This window comes from Lissotriton vulgaris, chromosome 10 (assembly GCF_964263255.1).
Source record: "Lissotriton vulgaris chromosome 10, aLisVul1.2, whole genome shotgun sequence".
Taxonomy (NCBI): Eukaryota; Metazoa; Chordata; class Amphibia; order Caudata; family Salamandridae; genus Lissotriton; species Lissotriton vulgaris.
In genome coordinates this window covers 262,709,730-262,734,600 of record NC_141698.1, presented here as the reverse complement: position 1 = coordinate 262,734,600, position 24,871 = coordinate 262,709,730, and the positions used below count along the sequence as shown (strand labels likewise).

General features: G+C 43.2%; 1 protein-coding gene across 1 annotated transcript in view; it reads right to left on the bottom strand.

The window, feature by feature from the left end:
- Positions 1-1,078: 1,078 nt before the first annotated feature.
- LOC147685082 (SCO-spondin-like) overlaps positions 1,079-24,871 on the bottom strand; it is a 1,395,910-nt gene continuing 1,372,117 nt past the window's right edge. Inside the window, exon 83 of the mRNA XM_086939757.1 lies at positions 1,079-1,292. Coding sequence (XP_086795883.1) covers positions 1,079-1,292 — 214 coding nt within the window. The remainder of the gene's footprint in view (positions 1,293-24,871) is intronic.

Sequence of the window (24,871 nt, the reverse complement as noted above, 5' to 3'; positions counted from 1 at the left end):
AGGAAAAGCTACCCTGTGTGGCTTTTCCTGTCCTTGTAAATATGGCCCCTTTAAACGCAGCAAATTGTGCGGAAGGGGCGTTCCATGGGTGTTGCTGTGGGTGTTCCCACGCAACACCCATGGAATGAGACACATTTCCAGATTTACAAGGAATCATAAATCTGGAAAAGCGTGCCAATGTTACGCCTCCCCAGGGGAGGCGCAGCAAGGTGCAACGAGGAAAAAAGGTTTTCATTTCTCCTCGTGTTTTCCTCTTTCAATGCGTGCTGCATTCTACAGCAAGCATTGAATGAGGAAAATACCTTTAGTGATTGTTTTTGTGCAGGAAGGTGCCCCTTCCTGCACAAAAACAATCTTCCCATGGCGCAGGCATCCTTGCACCATGGTGCAAGGGTGCCTGCTCCGGCGCATGGCAGCTGTTTGTGTGCCAGCGCAGGGGAGAACACAGGAATGTGACATATCATTGTAGATATGTCGTATTCCTGTGCTCTGAAAGTACCACAGCGTGGCGCAGCCAAAGGGCTTGTGGTGCCACGCCGTGGCACTTTCTTGTAGATCTGTCCCTCAATTTCTAACAAAGGGTATAATGTTACCTATTGTAACATAACTTCCTGTGATGCAATTGTGAATTTCAGTTCTCAATTAGTTTTCCACTCTTTTGCTATACTTATGCAGTGGGTGTGATGGTGGGCTAAAAGTAAGTGTTGGTATGCACTGGCCTGGCTTCAAGCCAATTGGCTCCCTGACATCAGTACCTTCCGTAAGGGGCAAGATCCTCTCCCCAACTTCACAGATTAAGAAAGTGTGAGTATGCTTTTGAAAAGCTAAATAACAGCAACTAGACATTTCAGTTTCTCATACAGTGAGTCACCCATATAGTGTCCGAACTAAATTAGTTCAACTAATCACTCTGACACAAACACACACAGCAAAGTGTGTCCACAAACATTCTACGGTCACACAATTAAAATAGTTGGGATTCATTTCAGAAAATTAGACATATCATGGTTCACATGAGCACAAGAGGCATTTTTTTCATTAACTTGACACAAGAGATAACCCAAATAATCTTTTGAAATCATGACTCACTTGGGCATGGCTGCTCATTGCATTCTTGTGTCTCCATGACCTCACTCCCGCAGGGTGCTCCGTTTGTGGTCCTCTCCTCACATGTTCGATTCCGTTGTTTGAGCCCTCCACCGCAACTTGCAGAACATGTGCTCCACTCTGACCAGGGACCATAAGATGGGCACTCAAGATCGGTGCACACAAAGGTGCCGTTTACACAAGTACTGGAGACAGAAAGTGTACACCACCTGTTAAGTTTGGATTGCTTTGGTTTTCAAGCACTACACGTTCTATGTATGTGTTTATTGGAGTTAGGATTGGGGTGATCTCAGTTTTTTTGGTGGTAGACAGTCAACATTTTTAAAAACCACTGAATTCAAACTATGAATGGAAAGAGACGTATCTGTGAGATAATTGAGTTCCCTTCTACCATGTCCCAAGAAATCACTCGTACCACAACCTACAGCAACTGCCTCACACCCTCTCTCGATCACTTCTCCCTCGTTGCATCCAAGCTCACATGTCTACCTATGAATTCACCCATTTCTCCCCATGGTCAGGCCTTCCTATTCAAACCCTTCTCGGCTTCACATGGTGTCCCCAAGGTTTATACTTCAGAATATGATGTACGGTAACACAGTCTGACTTTAGTATGGTGCTCAAACGATAGTACCATCCCATTGAGTGTACATTTCTTCTTATGAACTCCAAAAGGGCTATACTTTCGTAAGTGATATTTACGAGAAAATATTTAGGTCAGATTATATTTTGACCACAATATTCCAGTACCAATTTGCCCCCCAACATTTCCCTTTCCCCATTCATTTCAATATAAAATCAGCCTTCCACTTCCCGCTCCTTGGGTCTTATCCCCTGTTTCTCAGTTAATCTCTGTTATGGGATGCAGCAGGATGGGTGCAGCAACACTATGGACACAGGTGCATAGCAAGCGTGCAATGAAACTGGGTGCAAGCAAGGGCAATAGAACCCCCCTACTGCTGGATTGCTAGTAAAATGCAACAATAAACAGGTTCTATAGACCTCTGAGCCCAGGTGCCACAGCATCTGCTGCACCATTAATAGATATTTCCTTGTATGAATGCTGTCAACGTTCCTTTGAGATTCCCCCTTCCCTCCCACAGCAGGGTTAAATATTAGTTGTTGTTTGTAGAAGAGAGATATTGTTGTTACTAGACCATGTGCAATGCCCATTCCAAACAGAGCGGTAAGAGGGTGATATTACCAGCATCACTCTGTTACAAATGGACTTTTGACACAGAAACCGGCAGGAAGGAGATGCGACATACTAGCTACTATTTGAATGCACCACAAACTGATGTTTTACTAAATGAAATGAGCCACAACAAATGTAAGGGAGGTAAGTGCTGACTGCAATTATAGAAAATCTTTCACCACTTTCCATTAGCTGATAGGCGGAACTAGTTATGCCCAAACAGCACATAGTTACATAAATATATGGCTTGCAAGTTGTAATTCATGGGACCCAGCACATAGAACCAGCACTTAAGCAAGGAAAATGCATCAATACCCAAAGCTAAGCAGTAAAAGACAGCCTTAATTTGAAAATCAGCCTTTTCAGAAGTGTATGTGGGCAACACATCGCGAAGCGTACTGTGGAAATGGTGAAATGTAAAAGTCTGCATCGGCGTGGTTACACCCCTCTCGAGATAGTTCATAAATGGATTTAAGTGTACGACTTTAAAACAAGTCACCCACCGTCCCCAAGCTGTGTGCGCACAGCGTGCGCTATATAAACCGTCCCAAATTGAGAGGGAGCCAGGGATTGCCGGACAGGGGAACATGTGGGAAACATGCCATGTTGCCACTGCACCTACTGCACTATTACTAGCTGCCCACTTAAACTTTCCCTGCAGTAATCTTACAAACATCCTCCAGAACAGAATGCTCTTGGAACATCAATGGCTTAGGAGACAAGTTCTCGGACGCAGAACTAAACATCTACCTGCAAAGATTCGCCATCATCTCACTGCAAGAAACCTGGTCAGATTCCCCTCCAGCACCGTCAGGATTCAATCTGAACTGCGTTCCGCCCACACAGAGCTCGCCGTTTGGACATAAGAAAGGAGTTCTTGCAACATACAGTGCAATACAATTGATAGGTAAAGCAGTACCACTGGCTTACAAGCTAGACCCCCCAAATGCAATGCAAGTCTTGCGACTGTCACTCCGCGAACAGAATATAAAAGAAGACATAATCCTAATAAACCTCTACTTGCACCCGAGGAAGAAAATCAAGGAAGCACAACAGCTGAAGCAAGAAGTTGCAAAATGAATAAAACCTGAGAACACAAACAGAATAATTATCACAGGGGTCTTTAACCTAAATATGCTTGGCATCTAGGTTCCTGAAAGCACTGATGAGGAGGATCCGTTTGCCTGGGAGAAGAATCATCAAGATCGCACTTCGGGAGGCAGAAGTACGAAAACAGCTAGGAGTCTGCTGGTCAAATTTGAAGAGCTGGGCTTCAGGGCACTTAATGGCAGATTTCCCGGGATCACCCACAATCTGCAACATTCCACAGCACAACGGCAAGCTCCACAATTGATTTTACATTCTTCTCTCGCAGTCTGTACGAAAGGGTAAGAGATTTCCACATCCGCACGACGGACCTCAGCGACCACCTCCCCCAGGAAACTCCAAAAGATGCACCTGCAATACCAAGTCCTCCAGGTGTCAGCAAACTAGGCGCAAACTTCACAACAAACGAAAGACGGCTAAAGTGTAAAACCAAAGACCCAAAAAACCTATTAAAAGCGAAACAAGTGCTAGAAGAGGCACAATCTGCATCCCCAAACGTAATTACATGCTGGGAGGCTTTCACAAAAAATCTGAGAGACACAGATAAAAAAACAGATACACAAAGCCAGACGGAAAGGGAAACGCCACGAAACACAAGAGCATCTACAACTTTATAAATGATACTCGGCTAAAAAGGCTGAAGATGTAGATTAACAACACTCTGCGAAGAGTAAAAATAGATCCCACTGCGTGCCAAGCACTGAGACAGCTAAAAGGCTTCCGCAGGAACCTATTATGGCAACTAAAAAAGACGCAGAAGAGGCCTTTTGGGGAAAACTCCTACACAACGTGAAAACAAATAACAGCGCACAGTTCTGGCAAAAGATCAACAGCCTGATTAGCGAGCGAAGCCAGGGGATCGAATCCCACGTGACGGAAGAGGCTTTGACAACCTACTAAAGTGCACACTTCAACCGCAGAAAAAATCTTGTATCACTAAATCCAGCTGTAAAGAACAGAAGCCCTCGCCCCAAGAATCCAGAGCAAGTGACGAGGAACTATTAATCACGAACCAACAAATATGTTATAAGATCTCAAAAGGGAAAAGAGAGGCAGCACCAGGCCCAAATGGCATACCGCCACTCGTATTCAAACAAAGCCCAGAATACTGGGCCGCTGTCCTTAAACCAATGTTTGAAAAAATATGGCAGGCTTCAATAATCCCACACTCATGGAGAGGAGCAATTATCTCTCCAATATTCAAAAAAGGAGACCTAAATGACCCAAGAAGCTATCACCTAATAGCCCTACTCGACAATGAGGCAAAATACTACGATGGCCTCTTACTCCACGAGCTAACATCATGGGCGGATGAAAATTCAGCAATGCCACTCAATCAAACAGGCTTCATGAGAAACATGGGGACAACAACCAACATATTAGCCCTTTCACTCCTGATTGACACAACGCTAGAGGCAAAATAATCTTTATATCTGTGCTTTATCGACTACAGCTCCGCCTTCGACCGCGTAAATAGAAATCTCCTGTGGCAAAAACTAAAGAGAATGCAAATCCCTTCAACACTGCTTAACCAACTAATTCTTTTGCACAGTGATACTTGGGTCCAGGTTAAATTAGGAGCAGGGGACTTCCTAACCAAGAAAATCCCAACTAGGACAGGAGTAAAGCAAAGATGCGTGTTAGCGCCAACTCTATTCAATCTCTTTATGGCCGAATTATCAACCACACTAAATGAAAACAACTCTCACGCACCTAAACTAGGAGGTTTCCAGCTGTCCAACTTATTCTATGCGGACAACCTAGTGCTAATTAGCCGGACCCCGATAGGCCTACAGCCGCTCCTTTACATCACCGCGCAATACTCCAAACTAAACAAACTCAGCATCAACTATGACAACACAAAAGTCATGTGCCTTAACCACCGCAAAAAGAAATCAACATACAGTTGGTTTATGGACGAAAAGAAATTGGACGTCACAAACAAATATCGCTATCTAGGAGTAATCATAGACAATAGGTGAAGTTTCACACCACAACGAGAGGAATTAAAAAAGAGAGGCCTAATGACAGCTGTATCTTTAAGAAAGTTGAAAAACAAAATTGTTGGGCTGAACGTCTCCCCACTAATAAAGCAGATCCAAGCCAAACTGATCCCATCCATCACCTATGGAAGTGAAGCAATGAGAGGCATGGACGCTGAAACAGTAAACGGAGCAATAACAAGAGCAATGCGTATGATTCTTGGACTTCCGCGATACACTTCACCGGCGCAAATTTGACTTGAATTCGGATTGGTAAAAGAAGAGCCTTCACGCAAGGGAGTTTACCTCAAAAGCTGGTACAAAATCAGTATGGGAGAGGTAAATTCCCTGAACGCACTACTCTGGAAAGAACTCCAAAGTGAAGACAAAAGCCCAGCAAGGCTTTTTCTGGAGGACTCGATAAAGCAACAGGGGGTGCGAAAACTGTGGGATCTTCAAGGGAACTTGGCAGGCTTTAAAAATGCAGTAAACAATGTTGTCAGAAAATAATCTCTTTTACAGGATAAAGCCTCACTGACGGAGTGAGCACACGGCTGGTTAACTGTACACACTTACAAAAAGCTTGCATCACAACAGTATCTTTTGACCAGCTTCACTAAAAAAACAAAAGAGTTATTCCTAAAACACCGGCTGGGAGTACTGCCCTTCACAGACCACATGGCACCTTGGCTGCGCCCTCCAAAACCAGCAAAATGCCGCCTGTGCGGGAACGATGAGGAAAACATCATACACTTCATTACAATCTGCAAGGAGCTACAGACAGAGCGCAGGAACTTGCTGAGACCACTGTTCAACAAAAAAGGGATCAGGTCCTGCAGGCAAGCAGTCCTGGCTTGCTTTTCAGGCGATGAAGTCCAAATGGCTTCTCGACTGGTAAAATATATCAAAGCCGTAGAAGCCAGAATCAACATAAAGTAAGAACAAATCGACACAAAACTGTATCTTCCACACCCTTGGAGCAAAAAACACTCTATGAACATAGAGGCACAGTTGACTAACTGGCATAAACACGGACAGAACTCCAAAAGGCACGTTTATATTGGGACAAAGAACGGTATCCTTTCCAAAATGTAATGAGGTCCGCAACACACTAAGAAATGGAAAGGAGGCCAGGTTAACCACAAGAAATCGCCCGAGGAACTGCAGCAATGCCTTAGTGACGGACAATCATTCCCTCCAAAAAAACTTTCCTTCCTTTCTTTTAAACTTTAATTCTCAGTGCTGTTTAAACAAAGCTATCTTCCTTTTATCTGTGTTTTAACTTTTCACAAGAATTAACACTTACGATGCTACAGATATCTTCTATTTTTAACTGTTTTTATAGCTGCTGGTTTTTTGTAATGGTTTTTATTAACTGTACAATAAATATTACTTACTTACTTACTCCAGAACAGAAATCATTCTCCTTTTCCTTAGCACCCCATGAACACACTTTCATTGAGGATACTGTGATCTCCAAAACTGTGCCCTTTGCTTAACTTTATCTCACTCTTGCAGGTTCTTTTTCAGTCAAGCTTTCTCCCTCTGTCACTGTTTTCCTACCTTTCTCTTCCTATGCCTTTCTCCCTTTTCTGCCTTTTTCTCTCTTCTAAGTCCTGATAAATACTGCCCTACAGGACAGCACAATAAATAGCAACGAATACAACCTAAACATTTTTATCCTTACCTTGTAGAAATCAACATTTTCCAGTAATTATCATTTTTTTCTCAGGTGGATGATTTGGCCTCGTGAAATTTAACAGACGCAGTGAAATTTACTACTCATAATACCCCTGAACAAACAGGAGTATGCGCAGGGAATTGGAATGCTCCCGATCTCTTCCACCCTCACTTATAATGAGGGCCTGAAACTAAAACTGAAAAATAAGTCCCCGTTCCCAAAAATAAATGAGTTCAGTGCCCACTGCCTGGAATCCACTGGCACAAATACAGCACTGAACTGTTAACATTTTCCAATAAGGCCATTAGTGGGTCAGCAGGGAGTGTTTGACCAACCATTAGTGATAAAGTGGAGTGAACATCTGTCCAGAAATGTGCCACTATGTTACACATCCATGTCTGGTGGAGAAAATCAGCATGACCCATACAACATTTAGGACAGCAATGAGATCTGGCAGGATCTAATTTAGTAAGGGCATCAGGAGTGGTGTAGGCCCTGTGTAGGTACTTGTAATGAAGTATCTTGTGCCGATGGTTACAAGGAATTAATTTGGTCTGCGTACAGCAATAATGCCACATCTTATCAGGAATTTGGAATTGAAATGCCCAAGTCCTGCATCTTTGCAAAATACAGGATAATTTAGAGACTAAGGGCCATATGTATCATAGTTCCGTTTTGCGAATTCTAAATAGTGATTTTTAAGGAATCGCTATTTAGAAATCGCAAAACGGTATGTATGAAAAAAATCACAATTTTTTGCGATTCCTTAATCTTCCTTATTTGTGAATTCGCAAGTTGCGAATTCGGAAATAAGGAACATTTTCCCATTCATTCCTATGGGCCAGGAGGCCCATAGGAATGATTGTGAAATGCATTTCATTTTGCGATTCGCAATTTGCTAATCGCAAAATGAGATTGATTCCAAGGGTGCAGGGGTGTCTCATGGACACCCTGCTGCACCCCTGTAAATTAAATGTGTGTGCATATGGCGCATATACATGCCCAATGGGCATGTATGTGCGTCACATTCCACCCTCATAAATGCACAATTGTGCATATTTACAAGAAATCGCAAATTACCACCAACTACAAGTTGGTGGTAATTTTCAATTTCTAAACCTGAATTCGCAATTTTAAAATGCTTCATACATAGCATTTAAGGAATCGCAAAATTGCGATTCCTTAAATGCTTAAGCAAAATAAGGAATAGCAACTTTTTGCGATTCCTTATTTTGCTAATGTTTCTTACATTTCAAAACCGGTAAAAAGGCCGTTTGCGATTCGCTAAGGCCAAAATTCTGCGAATTTCGGCCTTAACGAATCGCAAAAGGCTTGATACATATGGCCCTAGGTAACTATTATTGGGAGTGGTGATCACAAGTGAAAGTGGAGGAAAATCAGCCGGTTCAGAAGGGTATAGGTGCAACACAACGCAAAGCGTACTGTGCAAATGGTGAAATGCAAAAGTCTCAGACGGCGTGGATCAACCACTCTCGAGTTAGCGCATGGATGGATTTAAGTGTACCACTTTAAAACAAGTCACCCACCGTCCCCAAGCCGTGTACGCACAGTGTGCACTGCAAAAACCTTCCCAAATTGAAAGGGAGCCAAAGATTGCCCAACAGGGGGAGATCTGGGGAAAAGAGGGAATTGCCTCCCAAGTCCAGTTGCAATTTGCTCCAGGCACAGCCAGTAGTGGCGAGTTTGTGCATTGCATTAGCATCTCGTGTTACACCATTAGGTAAACTAGGCAACAGTGATTGCTGCGACAGTTGGTCGTCCTCATGTTTCAGGAACGGTAGGCGAGAATCAATGTGATACCAATAAAAAGCATAGTGGGCATGAGCAACATAGAAATACAGCTGAAAAACAGGGACACTAAGGCCACCATGTTCATAGGGGAGTGTGAGGACCTCCCAGCGGACACAGTGGTGAGATCCAGCCCAAATTACCTGGATGAGAATGTTGCTGGCGCAAGGGGGATATTCACAAGGTGAGGAATCCACAAGGCAGATGTATCTATCAGAATGCTGGGCAGTGTGGCATAAAAACTGTTGATAAGATGGACTGGGATGTTTAAAAATAGATACAAGAAAACTAGGTAATATAACCATTTTGATAATGGATATTCTACCCGCCATGCTCAGTGGGAGACAGATCCATCTCTCCACTTGAGATTCAAGTTTACTCAGAGCGGGCCATAATTGCTCCGTATTACCTCTGTAAAATTTGGATGCCAAAATATTTGACAGAGTATAGGCGCCATTGTAAGGGGATGTCCAAGCCACTAGCTGCTGAGTCGTCTCTAAGGGTAAATATTTCAGACTAACTCCAATTGATTCGTAGGCCTGAAAAGTCACAAAAAAACTGCACCTCGTGAATGAGGGGGGATAAATTGGCAGTGGGATCACAAACAAAATGTAATATATCATCGGCACAAAGTGAAGCCAACAGAGGCCCTCGTGGGTACCTGAGACCCCTGTGTAAATTTCTCTCCAGGAGGTAGTGAACCAGGTGGTCCATGGCGACTATAAACAAAAGTAGGGACAAGGGGCATCCCTACTGAGTGCCACGTGAGAAGGGGATTGGTTCTGTATGGGTGCCTTTAAGTCGTAAACGGGTAACTGGTTTGTAATAGAGCAAGCGCATCAAGGAGCGAAAGCCTTTGGGGATGTCCGGCTTGGACAAAGTAGGGTGGAGAAAGGGCCATTCAAGGGAATCAAACGCCTTTTCGGCATCTAACAGCACTACCGCTGATGGAACTGAAGGAGAGATCTGAATGAGTGTAGCAGAAAGGGTAGCAAATTAATGGAAGTGGAGCAATGTGGGATAAAACCCGACTGCATTATGGAAACAATGCAATCTATCAACAAAGAAAGACAGGTAACCAATATCTTGATGATAATTTTGTTGTCATGTTTAATGAGTGATAGGGGCCTATAAGATGAACAAAGAGTTGGGGTTTTGTTTGTTCAAGTAAGAGATTGGTCGTGGCTAGCCGCATTGTAGGTGGGAGAGAACCATGTTCGAGCGATTCAGCCTATACTTCAAAAAGATGGGGAGTTAGAAGGTGTTTATATGCTTTGTAGAAGTCACCCGCGAGTCCATCTAACCCCAAGGCCTTAGTGTCTCCCAAAGCATCAATAGCCTGTAAGATTTCCTCATGTGTAATCGGGGAAGCCAGCAATTTCTGATAGCTCGCCTCAAGCTAGACCATAGCAACATCAGATAGGTAATCAACCAGCGCATCTCCGCCGCCCCGGGACAGGTTGTGTAAAGCGTTTTGTAATAGTGTATAAAATCGGTTAATATGTTATCACCATCCGTGATCTCAATACTGTCAGTGTGCACAACAATGGTTATATAGGCAGCCTTGTAGGAGGATCGGAGCAAGCAAGCCATCATCCTGCCAGGGCGCACACCCTTGCCATAATTGCGCACCCCAGCTTATTTCCCAAGATAGTTAACCTAACGTGCTGCGAGTTCATGAAACTCGTGCAGAAGTTTCGACCTGTCTCAGAGATGGCCAGGAAGTGAAGCATCAGTTGCAGCAGAATCTAAATCATCGAAGTGCATTTTCTACTTCGGTAAGGTCCTGTTGTGTGTTACGGAGAATTCCTGCATGTTTTGAAACACAAATTCCCCTAATTTAGGCCTTTAAGGCCTCCCAGAGAATTGAGTGCTTATCAACAGTTCCAACCTTAATTGAAAAGTGTTTGTTTATGGTCAGTAGGGAAACGCGATTGGCGGACCAAAGTAGTATGCAAAGGAATTACTAGTGTGAGAACCACTGGGGCATGATCAGACAATGTGCGTGGAGTGGGTAATCATATGAAACCACTGGAGAGCTGTGCGAGACAAGTACCAATGGTCTCTGCGTGTCTGCACATTGTGCGGGCTGAGTAAAATGTGTATTCCTGCTGTCAAGTGTACTTATGATGCCCCGCATCAGTGAGATAAAACAAATCAAGCATGTCTAGTTGTGTCTGATGTGACTTGGGCTTAGCAATGAGTAGAGAACCAGTAGACTCATGTGCAGGTTGGCAAGTTAAATTGAAGTCTCCACCCTTCACAATGTAATCAGCCTTGTAGAGATTTAACTTTGCAGATAGTTCGAAGAAGAAATCATGGGAGTGTGGAAAATTTCACCGCCAGGCCTTATCCGGAAGTAAAAGTCTTGCAGAAGCACATAGCATCATCAGGAGTATTGAAAACATGATGTCGACCATTCCATTCCATGTGGAGACTCACCAGATAGAGCATTTCTTATTTCAGGTCTAGCTTCCGAAGAGATCACTTAACATACATGAATTTTGCGCCAGGCTTCTTGGACCATTGGTGTGTAATCTGGGTAAAGCGATATTGTAGACCCTTAATATTGTAACAGGCCATTATCTCTAGCCAGATGCAGCATCGCAGTCTCGAAATTTGAGAAGTAGAGAGATGATCTGCTATGGGGCGTGCCCAGTTTCGGGCAGGGTTGTTGTGTGTGATGCAATCTTTCTACCACAAAAGTGTCTGTAAATGACTGTTTGAAGAGTTTGGCAGAAGGTGTTCCATGAAGGTATCCGTATGGCCTGTTTTTGCTTACTCTGAAATACCTGTTATGATTATGTTATTTGTGCCAGTATCTAGTTTGTAAGTCCTCATTTTTTGCAGCTGTGGTTTTCAGGATGTGCTTGACGAGTTTGAGGCCCTTCATTGTTGTACATGGTCATCTTCCACTTGTGAGATTGTGCATTCCATGCCCTCTATTCTGGTGCTATGGTGTCTGGACCCTCAGTTATGGCATCCAAACGATGTGTGAGCTGAACCTGGTATTGATAGCTCTGAACCCAGTGCGGAGCGCAGACATGATTGCTGCTGTACTGTCTAGGGTGGATCAGTAGTTGCCTCGTCAGGGACATCTTCCGAGCCCGATGGTGATAACTGGTGCCACTGCGTCTTTTTAAGTACCACCAAAAACAGTCCGACAAACATAAAAGAAAGATCACCGAAAAGACAGAAATTAGTGGGAATGTTAGTGACTGTACATTGTCCTCTCCATTGTCGTCACCACTGTGTAAAAAAGGAAAAAAGGTGGCTATTCTAGTGATTTGAAAGTTTCAAAGTTGCCTGAAAAATTGAATGCTGTAGCGGACAGCCAGGATAGGAGTGTAATAGATGAAGGTGCTGTAGTGGAGCCATTATCTGCAGCTGGGCAGCAACGGGCTCAAGCGCAAATCCACGTTTGTGTCCCTACTGCTGATCACGTAGAGTTACAGCTGGTCGATGATTTTCAAATTACCAGTCAGGTGTTGTGTTATAAAACACCAGTTGGGTGTAGAAAAGGGTTGGATGTAGTGTGTGGTTATGTCTTCTTGTAGGACACTGAATGAAAATAAAGATGTTATTGTGTTAGATCTTGGAGTTGGAGTTGGAAATGCAGCTCACTAGGATGAGTCTAAGGAACCGATATTGGTTTCAGAGGACTCGCTTCCCAGCCCAAATAGCCGTTTTGTTAAAAGTGGTAATGTCAGCTTATTTAACCTGGACCAGTCAAGTATAATTATGGAGAATAGCTTTACCATCAATAAATCACTGTTAGTTCCAGGTGTCAGCAGCTCTGAGAAGATTATTTATACAAATGGCCAATGCAGCTTAGACTTAAATGGCCAGTTTAATCCACCTGATATATTTTTATTAACAAAATTTGAGAGCAACTCTCAGGCTAGCCCAGGTGATCTAAAAAAAAGTGAGGCTAGTCCTGAGTGGGGTTTATGCGATTGTCTTTTACATACCATGGACTCAATTACTAATGCGCTTACTTTTCACTCTGACAAATTGGATGTTCAGGTTGATATTCTAAACACACTAGCATCTCATGAAGTGGGTATTGATACAAAACTCCTGCATTTAACTAACCTGATTACAAAGGTACAAGCAGATAAAGGTAGCCCGTTTATAACCTGTACCTGTTCACAATTGATTGATAACATTTCTGACTTACCCTCAATACTAAGTTCAATGGTGCATGAAGTAAAACTGTTGTCAGGCAGAAAAGCGCAAGGCAATGAAGAAATTACTGGTCTATCTAACCGTATAAGCAGCTCAGTTAATGATGGTAAGGCACAACTTGTAAATGATGAAAGCAAAATACAAGCTACAGAGGTCCCTCTACCTAAATCGGAATGTAATATAAATAAAGATGGCTTGCTAATAGGAGATGCGACTAGTGATTATCCAGTGTCAACTCAAATGTCAGCAGTATGAAAAAGTCATGCCCTAATCAAACCCATGAAATAAGTGTTCCATCAAAATCAGCGATTCCCAAAAGGGCAAAAAAAAGGTTAGGGAAGACACACAATAAGAAAACGCAATCACCTAGTAAGAATGTTTGTGATGATCCTAAAATTTCTGAAGAAACCGAAACTGAAAAGAAATCATATTTTTAGAGTATTGTCTTAATAAAAATTCGGGATTTAATGTAAAGGAAAATCAAACAATGGAGAGTGTCATCAAAAAGTTCAGGACCCATAGTGGAATCTTCAAAAACATTAAGATGTATCGGAACAACCGATAAATGTAAGGGCGGATGTTCAAGGTGTGCAATTAAGTCATATTCAGAAATCGGTAGATTTTTATAATCACCTAGGTAGTAGTAGAAATGATCAGGGGTATGAATTAAGCCTGAAACCAAGTAATGAAGTAGCGGTCGATCAAGGAGTTCATAACATTATTAACCAGAAACCTGTAAATCTCACTCATCAGCAAGGTTGTAATAGGACCGATCAGGTGGCGCACTCTGGTACGCAAGATCGAATAATAAAGAAAGTTAAAGAAGTTACTTTCTTGACTGATATGGTTCTGGTGCCAGCTATTGAGAATATGTTTTCAACTGTCATCTATACTACTATTATAAAGAGAGAACTTGCACCTTTAGGCAAGGTAAACTCGGGAACCACAGCGCCAATCTACACACCCGATACACCGCTGAAATCGGCAGGGTGTGTAGATGGTTATAAGCTAGATAAATGTAAAAATTAACTGGTATTTACAATATTTATATTTTTTTTAAAAAGTAGTCCCCCCCAAAGTAGCGCCGGCCGCGACGTGCGTGCTCACGTCAGCACGGGGAGGAGAGGCGTCTGAGTACAGGAAGTCACAGGATGCTGCGATGGTCCCGCTAATCACAGGCGCTTCAAACACTCCCTGCACTGCACTCGGAAATGCCTGGAGAACAAAGTCCCACCGCGGGTCAGAGGTCAGGGGGCGACGGAAGATCCGAGCTCGGATGATTATGCGGTGTTGAAAACCCTCTCCATAAACGAGCCTTCCCCAGGGACTCATAAGAGGAAACAGCTGTCTGAAGGGCTGGCTCGGCCCTATTATCTGGGCCCTGTGGCTACACGTGCTGTTGTTTACACCGAGGTGAACATGCCCTGGTGCAGATGTTTCTGTATGAGGGGTGCGGTCCATAACGCAAAGCCGTGTGCTGCTGGAAATTGTTGCGAGTTCAAGGAAAGAATCTAAGTATACCTTTAAGGTAATTGTAAGCCTTTCACTGTTGGCGTGGGGCTTTCTTTTGAGGATCCGTCCTAAAGCTAGGGGGTTTCTACTCAAAATAAACTATTTTATTGAGAATGCATTTTATATCTGTCTCATGCATATGTTTTATTTAAACACAGGCACTTAAATACCGAGCTATTGTGCATTGCCCCTCTTCACAGGTACAGTGGCGTAGTCAGTTTATCATGGGTCTCAGTGCACGGCGGAAATAGCCCCCCTGGCTGCTGTTTGAAATATGGAATACTCTAACAATCAGGGGGCCCATCAGGTCTGTGGGTCCCGGTGCCACTGCACCTGCTGCACCCATGGAAGCTACACCCCTGCCGGCTCAGCTATCACTGCCAATGACCTTGGTAGCAGACATCTAATGATGTGTAAAGAATCAGATCTCTTTGTTCTTTGGGGAGGGAATCTAAACCGCGGGCCATGTGGTACAAAAACAAAGCTTTCCTTTTAACCTGAGGATGTACAGAGAGCCTGCCTGCCCCCTGGGACGAGGACGCCTGTAAACTGGCGACTCACAAAACGTCTGCAAATCTGTCCCTGCAGGTTTACTCCCTCAAGAGGACGCAGACTTAAATCTTTCAAGAAATCACAAATGTTCGTGAGAGTTCTCCTGGCTACCTGGAACAGGTTCAGGGGTCAGGCATTTGGTGAAATTCATTTTCCGTGCCAGTGAAGCCAGGTCCTAATGTTATGTGTTTTCAAAGGGGAAAAAAATGTTCCCATGAAGAAATCCCCTGAAGAAAACCTCAACCCGTTTTGGGGGTATTCCCTTCCCATTCCCACGATGGAAAATAGTTTACTCCTGCTCTACAGGGGTAAATCTCTGCCTATTTCCAGGCTCTAAATGGGTCATGGACACGAATACCTGCAAACTCGCGAGTTCAAATTTCCCACGCTTATTCCTGCCCTGAGATGTCCTCTCCCCGCCTATGAGAGTGTACTTACTCATGTGTAGAATTATGCGGTAAATACTTCAATGACAACAAATTCCCCTCTGAGAATTACAAAATTGAATTTTAAATACTTAAAAGGCGAATCATTTAACTTGAACTTTCATATGCAAATAGTTTTGTGAATTTGGCCACCATTGGTTAAAAGTAAGATTCTCATAGGGGCTTTATCCAATCACAGACCTGCATTTAGATGAGGAGAACTGTTACTCTTTTCTGATGCAATCTGGTGCTATTAATGCCAGTGAAGCAGGAAGCTGGATGTGATGGAAAAGTGGGCAGGTAGCAAAACATGCTCTGGACTTGACAAGAGCTCAACGGGTCCCATGTTCTGTGTCACATCCGGCAAAGTGTTATCTTCCAAGAGCCAAGACTGGTTGACGGTGTCACTGGACATTGACCATTTTGCACATAGACTGAGCTGTCCCTCCTGCTTTCTTCCAGCCTTTGTCAAGATTCTAGGATTTATATGAGAAAAGCCCAAAATGTTGAAAATATGGGAAATGTGGCTCTATGAGAACTTCAGCAGAAACTTGCAAAAAAGCATTGGCCATTTCTGTTCTTTGAGAATGACATACTATTCCAAACTGAATAGATTTTGTGTATGTAAGAACATCTCTGTGCACTTAAGGGGTTTGCCGGGATCAGTTGAGCCGGAGCATATTTTTATTGCGCCTGGGTGTATGATGATAGCGCCTGGGTGAATGATGGCTGAGTCTTGGCATATAATGATCTAGCATGGGCATGAAATGGTTGACCTTGGGCAACTGAGGTTTTGATTTGGTATCTGATGGCTGTAACTGGGCCTACAAGATTGTACTTGCACATGTGAGTTTATCTATATCTATACTACTATTAGAAAGAGAGAACTTGCACCTTTAGGCAAGGTAAACTCGGGAACCACAGCGCCAATCTACACACCCGATACACCGTTGAAATCGGCAGGGTGTGTAGATGGTCATAGGCTTTAAAAAATTAAACTTTATATAAAAAGTTACATTTTTACAAAAAGTAGTTCCCCCAAAGTAGCGCCGGCCGTGACTGTGCGTCGTCACGTCAGGAGCAGGGGAGGAGCAGCGTCCCAGGTGCGGCGGACATGGCGCACAGGGGAGGAGCGGTGAAGTGAGGCCAGCGGCGGAGCGGAGAGGCGGATATTGCGCGTGGAGGAGCGGCGGCGGACAGGTGACGAGTGGCAGAGCGGCGCACCGGAGAAATATGGACCGGCGGTGTGAGCAGCAGAGGCAAGGTAAGAATCCGGGGCAGCCAGGGTCGGGGCGGGCGGGGCACGGGCTGCTGGTGAATGTCAGGGCAGGCGGGGGTAGGGGAAGCCAGCATTTCAGGTTTGCGTGCTCTCCCGCCCCGGCCCCCACCCGCCACAACATTGTCCGGGACACAGACAATGTCGTGGCGGGCGGGGGCCTGGGCGGGAGAGCACGCAAACCTGAAATGCAGCCCCCAGCCCCCTTCTACCCCAGGCAACGCTGGGGCGGGCTGCTAGTTGTAGATAAAGAGGATATAGAGCATTCAAACCTAGCGCATGATAGGAGGAAAGTAGCCTTCTGTCCCCAATATATAACAAGAGGTCCACATGATATTCTAAATCGTGGTAACATCTTGAAACTGTTACATGCAATTACAGATCTTAAAGACGTGGTAACTGAGGCTCTGGAAGCTGTAGAGTTTAGGAAGGAAGCTGACAACCTTGACAGGGAGATAACAATTACAACCTGGCTAAACATTGAAATTGTTGATAATATAATGGCTAATGGCATCAAATTTGAGAAATGGGGTATTAAAGTTTGGAGACCTCAAGGACCATGCTATCCAATGTTGCTGATTCCAATCAAGACACCTGATACAATGACGCAAAAAAAGGATGAAAAAAAAATAGCTACGGCAGCACAGGTTAGAGTATTAAAAGGTGCGTCAGGCCCATCTACGGAATTACATTTATCTTAGATCAGAAGCAGCCAGTCTGGTTTGCAAACATGTGAGGCGTTGTAGAAAGTTCCAGAGTTAGTAGATGATTGGAGTTGGCTTCCAGGAATATTAACAAATTTAACAGAAGATTGATGCCGACCATTTTCTGAAGTAGTTTCAAATCCTCTGAAACTGTGTTCCTGGAACACTAATGGTCTAAAATCATTAATTGAGGACCTCAATGTAATAGATTTCTTGAAGGCTTTTAGTATATTATTTTTTCAAGAAACCTGGAACACGTGTAGTGAACCCTTTCTTGATTATTTTGAATACTGTAATGTTGCAACACGTGAAGCTTATTCGGGTCGCCCATGTGGTGGTCTTTCTATATATGTTTCTTTGAATCTTAAAGTAGAACATTTTAAAATTGACCTCCAGGTAAAATGGCTGCAGTGCATTAAATTAATAGCTGGTCATTCTATTATTCTTTTAAATGTTTATTTAAGTTGTAAAAAAAACTTAGATCCACATAAATCACTCAGTTATGGGGAATGGTAAAAACGTTATATTTTGATCATTTGGACTCAGTATTTATTATCTCAGGTGATTTTAACATGCATTTTGTTGCTTCTAAAAAGCATACATTTGATTTAAAACGTTTAGCTAAATGGACAGATTGTGAGTTTAAAAAATACAATCTAAAGATTATGCATTATGATAATATCCCGACTTTTAATAAAGTAGGTAGTCCTTCTGTAATAGATTATACTATAATGTCTGAAAAAGTATATAATTTAGTAAGAAGCTACCAGATAGACCCGAGGATTGAAAGTGATCACAATCCTCAAGTGGTTCTCTTTGATCTAGCTTTTGACTACCTGCCTGAAACTAGAATTCTGAAAACAGCTCCAACAGCTTTTGACCTTAAAAGGCTAATATGGAATGAAAAAACGGAGGAAAGTATTTTGGGAGTCCTGGCCTGTTTAACCCCTTTGCTGCTCATTCATGCAGTACACTGGTCGTGTGCTCATGACGAGCTGAGCTCGTCATGAACCATGGGATATAACAATTTTCAGCACAGGAGAGGAATCAGCTTAGCAGTCATGTGGTTAATACAGGATGTGCAGTCTGCTCATGGTGAAGGGAAATCCATGGTTGATTTATGGTCACATTTGTGTGACGAATTGCTGGCTAAATTTGCTAGGGATAAGCCCTCTAGGGGTATAACATTGAACCCTAAGAAACCAGGGTGGTATTCTTCTCACCTACTATATCTAAAAAGAAGGCTCAATAAAGCAATAAGATTACTGTACAGGAATAAAAACAGGCTATCGTTTTTTATCATATCTCTTAAAATTAGAGAGTTAAAACAGGGATATAAGAGGGAAATTTGGAGAGCAAAGCAAGCTCATTATGAATCAACATGGGCTAAGATACATTATGCTTGTAAATCCAAAGATCTGCGGTTATTTTGGAGCATAATTAATAACATTGAGAATGGTAATAATAGAAGCAACAGTGCTAATGTAAATGAAGAAATTTGGGTGAACTTTTTTAATTTAAAAATTGATACCCAAGGCCCAGCGTATGACATGGGTAATAGTAATGGTCCTACCTGCATGTATAAAATAACAAATGGAGGGAGGCAGGATTGTACGCATCACCTTCAATGTAGTGTGGATATTGAGCCCTGGTCGCTCGATAAAGTAAAACAAGCGATAAATAAGATTAGATCCAATGGAGCGCCAGGTCCAAACGGTATTCGGAATGCCATATTTAAAGCTAAATTAAGTAATTAGCCAGAGTTATTAACGCTCTTGTTTAATGATGTTCCGTAATCAGGCCTTTTCCCGTTATCATGGCATGGAAGTATCATACAACCAATATACAAATGTGGCCCCCAGGATAATCCGGTTAATTATCGCTTAATCACACTTACAGACGTAGATGCAAACATTTTTGCCAGTTGCCTGTTGGATGAGTTAGAGGTTTGGGCCACAAAAGAGGAGCAGATCCCTAACTTTCAAACTGGCTTTAGAAAGGGTGAATCAACTCATACTAATTTGATTTTATTAACATTATTAGGTGAGAGAGCCAAAACTAGGAAGCAAAGATTGTATGTGTGTTTTATTGATTTAAAAGCTGCTTTTGATTCTGTGCCGCAAAATATTCTTTGGTGGAAGTTAAGGAATTGGGGCATACTGTAAACTCTACTAAAAATGATTATACTTTTATACTCCGACACCTGGGTGCAGATCAAAATTGGCGATGGTAAACATATGACCCGTCGTTTGGCTACTAATTTCGGATTGAAACAAGGCTGTGTTTTGGCTCCTTGCCTTTTTAATCTTTTTATGGCTGATCTTCCAGCTCATTTTAAAAATATTAATTCGCATTCGCCTTCGATCTATGGTAAAGAGAATATCTGCAACAGTTATAGGGTTAAAAAGGTTTATCGATTCGTTGAACTCTTATGTCATACAAAATGGACTAACAATTAATATAAAAAAGACAAAAATAATGACTATGGGAAAAGGGAAACCGAGAATAAAAGAATGGAATATCAATGGCCTGGTAATTGAAAATGTTAAATCATATAAATAACTAGGGATTACTTTTGATGACTGACTGATGTTTAGGCATAATTTTAACAATCTTGAAGCCAGGGGTTCCTCTCTCGCATTTGCCTTTAGATAATTGAGAGACAAATTATCATGCCCTAACTATGAACATCTAGGGGCATATTAGGATGGCGGGCGGATCGCCCCAGCCAGGCTGGCGGTAGCCACTGCCGGCCTGGCGGGGGCGATCCGCACCCCATCCTTGCTCTAAAACCCCCCACCATATTAGGATGGCTGGGGGACCCCGGCGGACGATAAGACCGTTCGCCGCTTTTCCGCCCCGGTCGCAAGGCGACCGGGGTGGAAAAGGTCTAATATGGTGGCGGTGTCTATCAGACACCTCCAGCCATATTATGATGGGCAAATTTGAATGCCTTGCCGCCACGGAAAGGCATGCGGAGAATCCCTCCTGGGGCCCGTTGCGGCCCCCAGGGACTCCGGGGGGTGCACATAGGGGGGTACCTATGGTACCCCCCCGCATTTCAAAGTGCAACATGGCAGGCACTGCGTGGTGTCTGTCATGTTGTGCTTTGAAATGCACAACGTGCAATTTTACCATTGCGGCGGGCGGCGCTTTCAGCACCGCCCGCCGCAATGATAAAAATACAGGATGCGCCCGCCAGTGTGGCAGGCGCATCCTAATTGCCAAGGGGGACCGCCGCTCCTATGGCGGGCAGTACCGTTTTGCACGGGGATGGCGGGCGGGCAAAGTCTGCCCGCCATCCTAATGGGGGCCCTAATGGGGGTGATGAGAGCAAAGTTAATTCCATCTTAGAAATATTGCTCCATCATCTTTAGGGGCAGAGACGCGTAACTGTTTGACGATATCTAAATTAGAACATATGAAACCGTTTTTAAGATCCCTAAATATATCAGTCGTGCCAATATAAGATTAGAATTTGGGTTGAAGAACCAATTACTGGCGCGTCAATCTTTATTTCTAAAGTCCTTATTATCATTAGTCCGATCAGAGGAAGGATCTTTAGCAAAGCTGTGTTGGCTCGAAATTTCAGAAGGTGAATATTCGAAGAATTGGCAGCTGTATTTAAATGAATGCCTATGTAATTTTGAATGTTCAAAATTAGAAGATGAAATGAGGAGTAAAATAGATTTTAAGAAAGAAATGAATCAAACGGCTGCATTACTAACGACTATAGCGGATAAGGAGGACTTAAGGAAAAAAAAAATTCTGGCAAATAGCTAAATCTTTTGGTAGGTTGTCCCCTCAACCCTATCTGTCATATCATCTAAGACCTTTGATTAAGAATAAATGTATGCACTTAAGGTTGGGAAGATATCCGACAAAAGATGGAACTCCAAAATGGGAGAATAAATGGTCATCGAGTATCTGCAGGTTTTGTGGGCTAAGTGAGGAAACCCTAATGCATATTGTAACTCTATGCCCAGCCTTGGCAGAAGCTCAGAAGTCTATCCTTAAACCGATTTTTAACAAACTGGGAGTTAGAACATGTAGGAATGCAACATATTGTCATTTTAATTCTCTTTTATGAGTTTTAAGTAATGTTCATGGTACTCAAATTCTATTGTAAGGATTTTATTTTAGACTGCAGAATGCAATTTGTTCTAGATTCAATGGCTAAGAGCTGTTTGAAGAACAATGTTATACAAGCTTAGGGGACTGGTAGCACAATCTAATCTACGGAGTCTGCTGATAAGTACTGAAGAAATTGCATTTTGTCCTGTTGGGGAGAATTGTTAATGGCTAACTACTGAAATTATGGAAGGTGTTGCTATTATACGCCATTTTGGTTTAAAGGTTGTATCTCATTAATTGCTGTTAACAAAAGGCATTTTATTATGATGTTTATCTGCAATGTTCCTTATTTTTCTTTTGCCTGAGGAATGTTTTTTTTTTACTAAATAATTTGAATTGGCAGCTATATCTGAGTACTGAATGCATTTTGCACTTTACTGGTTTGTGATCTGTTAATAGCTAATTTTTGAAGCTTTATTACCTGTGCAAGCAGAAGTTAGCTTAGCTCTGTGGCCGTCTGTATAATATCTATAAATTAAACTTGGTAGTGATGCACATTGCCCTTTAATATTGCTTGTGAATGGATAATAGCTAAACATTTGTAATCATAATACCTGCTGCTAACACATGTCACTTTAGTTAGATGCTGCTAAAATAGTATTTGCTGCTAGCATAAGGCACCTTAGTAAGTATAATGCATTTTAATTATTTTTATGTAATGTTTTTAAAATTTTGTCAAAATGTCATTTATCAACTCATAATTGGTGGATCATTCCAAGGATGTTAATAGCTTTGTGTATATTTGTTTGTTTGTTTTTAGTTTTTTCTCATTTGTAATGATTTTAATTAATCAACAAATAAAATTCTACTACTACCACTACTACTACTAGTAGGCTCCAAGTTGAGCGGTTTCTGTCTGGGGTCTCCACAACCCTTTCTAAGCGAGAGGGGTGCACGGCGCAGCTGTCAAGCCCAACCAGCGGCAGAAACAGAAGAGACATTCAGGGCCAAAATGTAAACACAGGCAGGAAAGTTGTAAAAGTGCCATGAGCGGTGTACCATTATGTCGCCAAGTGAGGATCAAAGCGCTGCAACACCACCTCTGGCACTAACGCCGCAGCCAGCCGCGTAGCACAGCAATGTTGTCAAACCACTTTCCAGCAGTTAAGTAAGATAAGGGGCAGAGGAGATAGAAAGCCAATCTAATCCCTTGCACATCAGACAGTGGATGACAGTATTTTTTTTGTGGGGAAGGCACTAGAGACGTTGCTGTGTGGAAGTGAGCCTGTGGCAGCACGTGTAAAGCAAGGAGGCTTCATGGCCCTTGTACAGTCGAGATGGCCATGCCAGAATCAGTCACAGCAGGCAGCCAAGGAGCCCTCACACCGATCACCAGCTGATGGCTGCCACAGGTTACTGAAAGCAGCATCCACTGCCGGCCCAAGTTCCAGCTGAGTGGCCATGCACTCACCCAACAGGAGACCAGGGTAGATGCAACAGGGCTGCGGCTCCGTAAGTCACCGGCCTGGGGTCCATATCAGCTCCAGTCCATCAGTGTCACCACCGAGAATGGAGTGCTGCAAGCTGGCTCACCAGACCACCATCCACGGCGCTGCCCTGCCTTCAGGCTCGCCCGCCAGCCCTGTCCCGGCAGGGCCTTAAAGGACCACGTCAGACCACACCAGGCAGCGCAGCTTGGCAGAGGTAGGTGGAGTCGAGTGGGGCCCAGAACATGGCAAAACTGAATCTAAGTACATTCACTACAGGTTTAGAAATGCTGAAACCGCAGTAACAAGGTAACAGTGCATGATGTGAGGATATTCGGGCATCGCTCTCAGGAGCTTCAGAGCCACGCTGCCATGTTGGTCGAAGGCTTGGCCACGCCCCCCAGACTCACAGGATGTTGATCCAGTGCTGAAAACTAAACCCAAAACCCCAGTTCTAAAGTCGGACTCTCTGGCCATAACACCAAATTCTCAGCTCCAAATCAAAGAAGAAACAAAGAAAACAAGATCAAGAATTATGGTTGTAGGAACCATGGGGGTGCAGGGTGGATATATGCCCCCCATATTTTGGAGACAGGGATGTATTGGGGAAGGCCCCAACACCCTCCCATATTTCGAAGTGGAAATTAAACTGTGGCAGACAGAGCATGTTTTTTCTGAAGCCACAATGTCCATCAAAAGGCGGTAACATGAGGACCAAACTCTATGAGTGGTGCAAGCCCTCTTTGTATTTCTAAGTCCTTAACTGATGAGGGGTCACAATCACCCCTCCCCAAGCGGCCCCCCACCCCTTTGCAGTCCCCCTTTTTTTACTTTTTGTATGATAATTGTGCTTAGGGCTCCATAACTTTTATTCCACAGAAGGTATCCACGCCAATTTTGTGTACTGATTTCCAACATCCTGTAGATTCTAAAAGTAACCAAGTGTAATGGATTCCCCTAGAGGAGATGGAGAAAATAGGTAAAATATAGACACTTTTTGAGTTTAGGGGAAAGTAGGAAAAAAATGCTCTGGACATAAGTGTCTTTTTCCCAAAAAATTGCATAATCGAATGGTTTGCTGTGCTGAAGTCATAATTTTCCAAGTTTACAGGCACTTGCAGAGCTAAATTAAAAAAAAAACTTGTTTACCACAGTTTTGGCATTATTTCAAAGAGGTAGCCAATTTTTCCTATTTTTTTGATTTTCTCTCAGCCTACTTCCAGTTTGTGATAGAAACTAGTTTGAAGCCCATGGGTGATCCAGAAAAGCTATAGATTTCTTAAAGCTAGTTAAAAATCTGAATTCAGCAAGCATATGTGTAGATCCCTCAAGATTTTACCAAAGAAACTAAGGGGGCGATTACGATGGCAGTCAGATCGAACGGGACTGGTCGACAGGTAGTTGGTGGTCCCGCCCTCCCAATTACAATCTGACTGCTGTGGTGGCAGTCAAACACATGCCTCTTTGCTTTGCATTTAGGTTTGTGCTGTGGCCTGGAAAAGGTCCGCAGTTCTAGCCCCAATGCCAAAAAGCATGTTTGTAAACATCCCTGCAACATGTGGTAGACCCCATGCGGTGCCTGTTACACAATGAAGGGATATTTAGGGGGCACCACACATGCAACACACGTGTCTCCCATGGCCCATAGCGGAGGACCCTGGGGTCAGGGGTCATTCTAGTGTCCGCAAAAAATCCTTTCCACCAGCCTTTTCATGCCAGAAGAACCAACCTGACATGGCTGGTGGAAAGGTGGATTATAATCCCCACAGCAG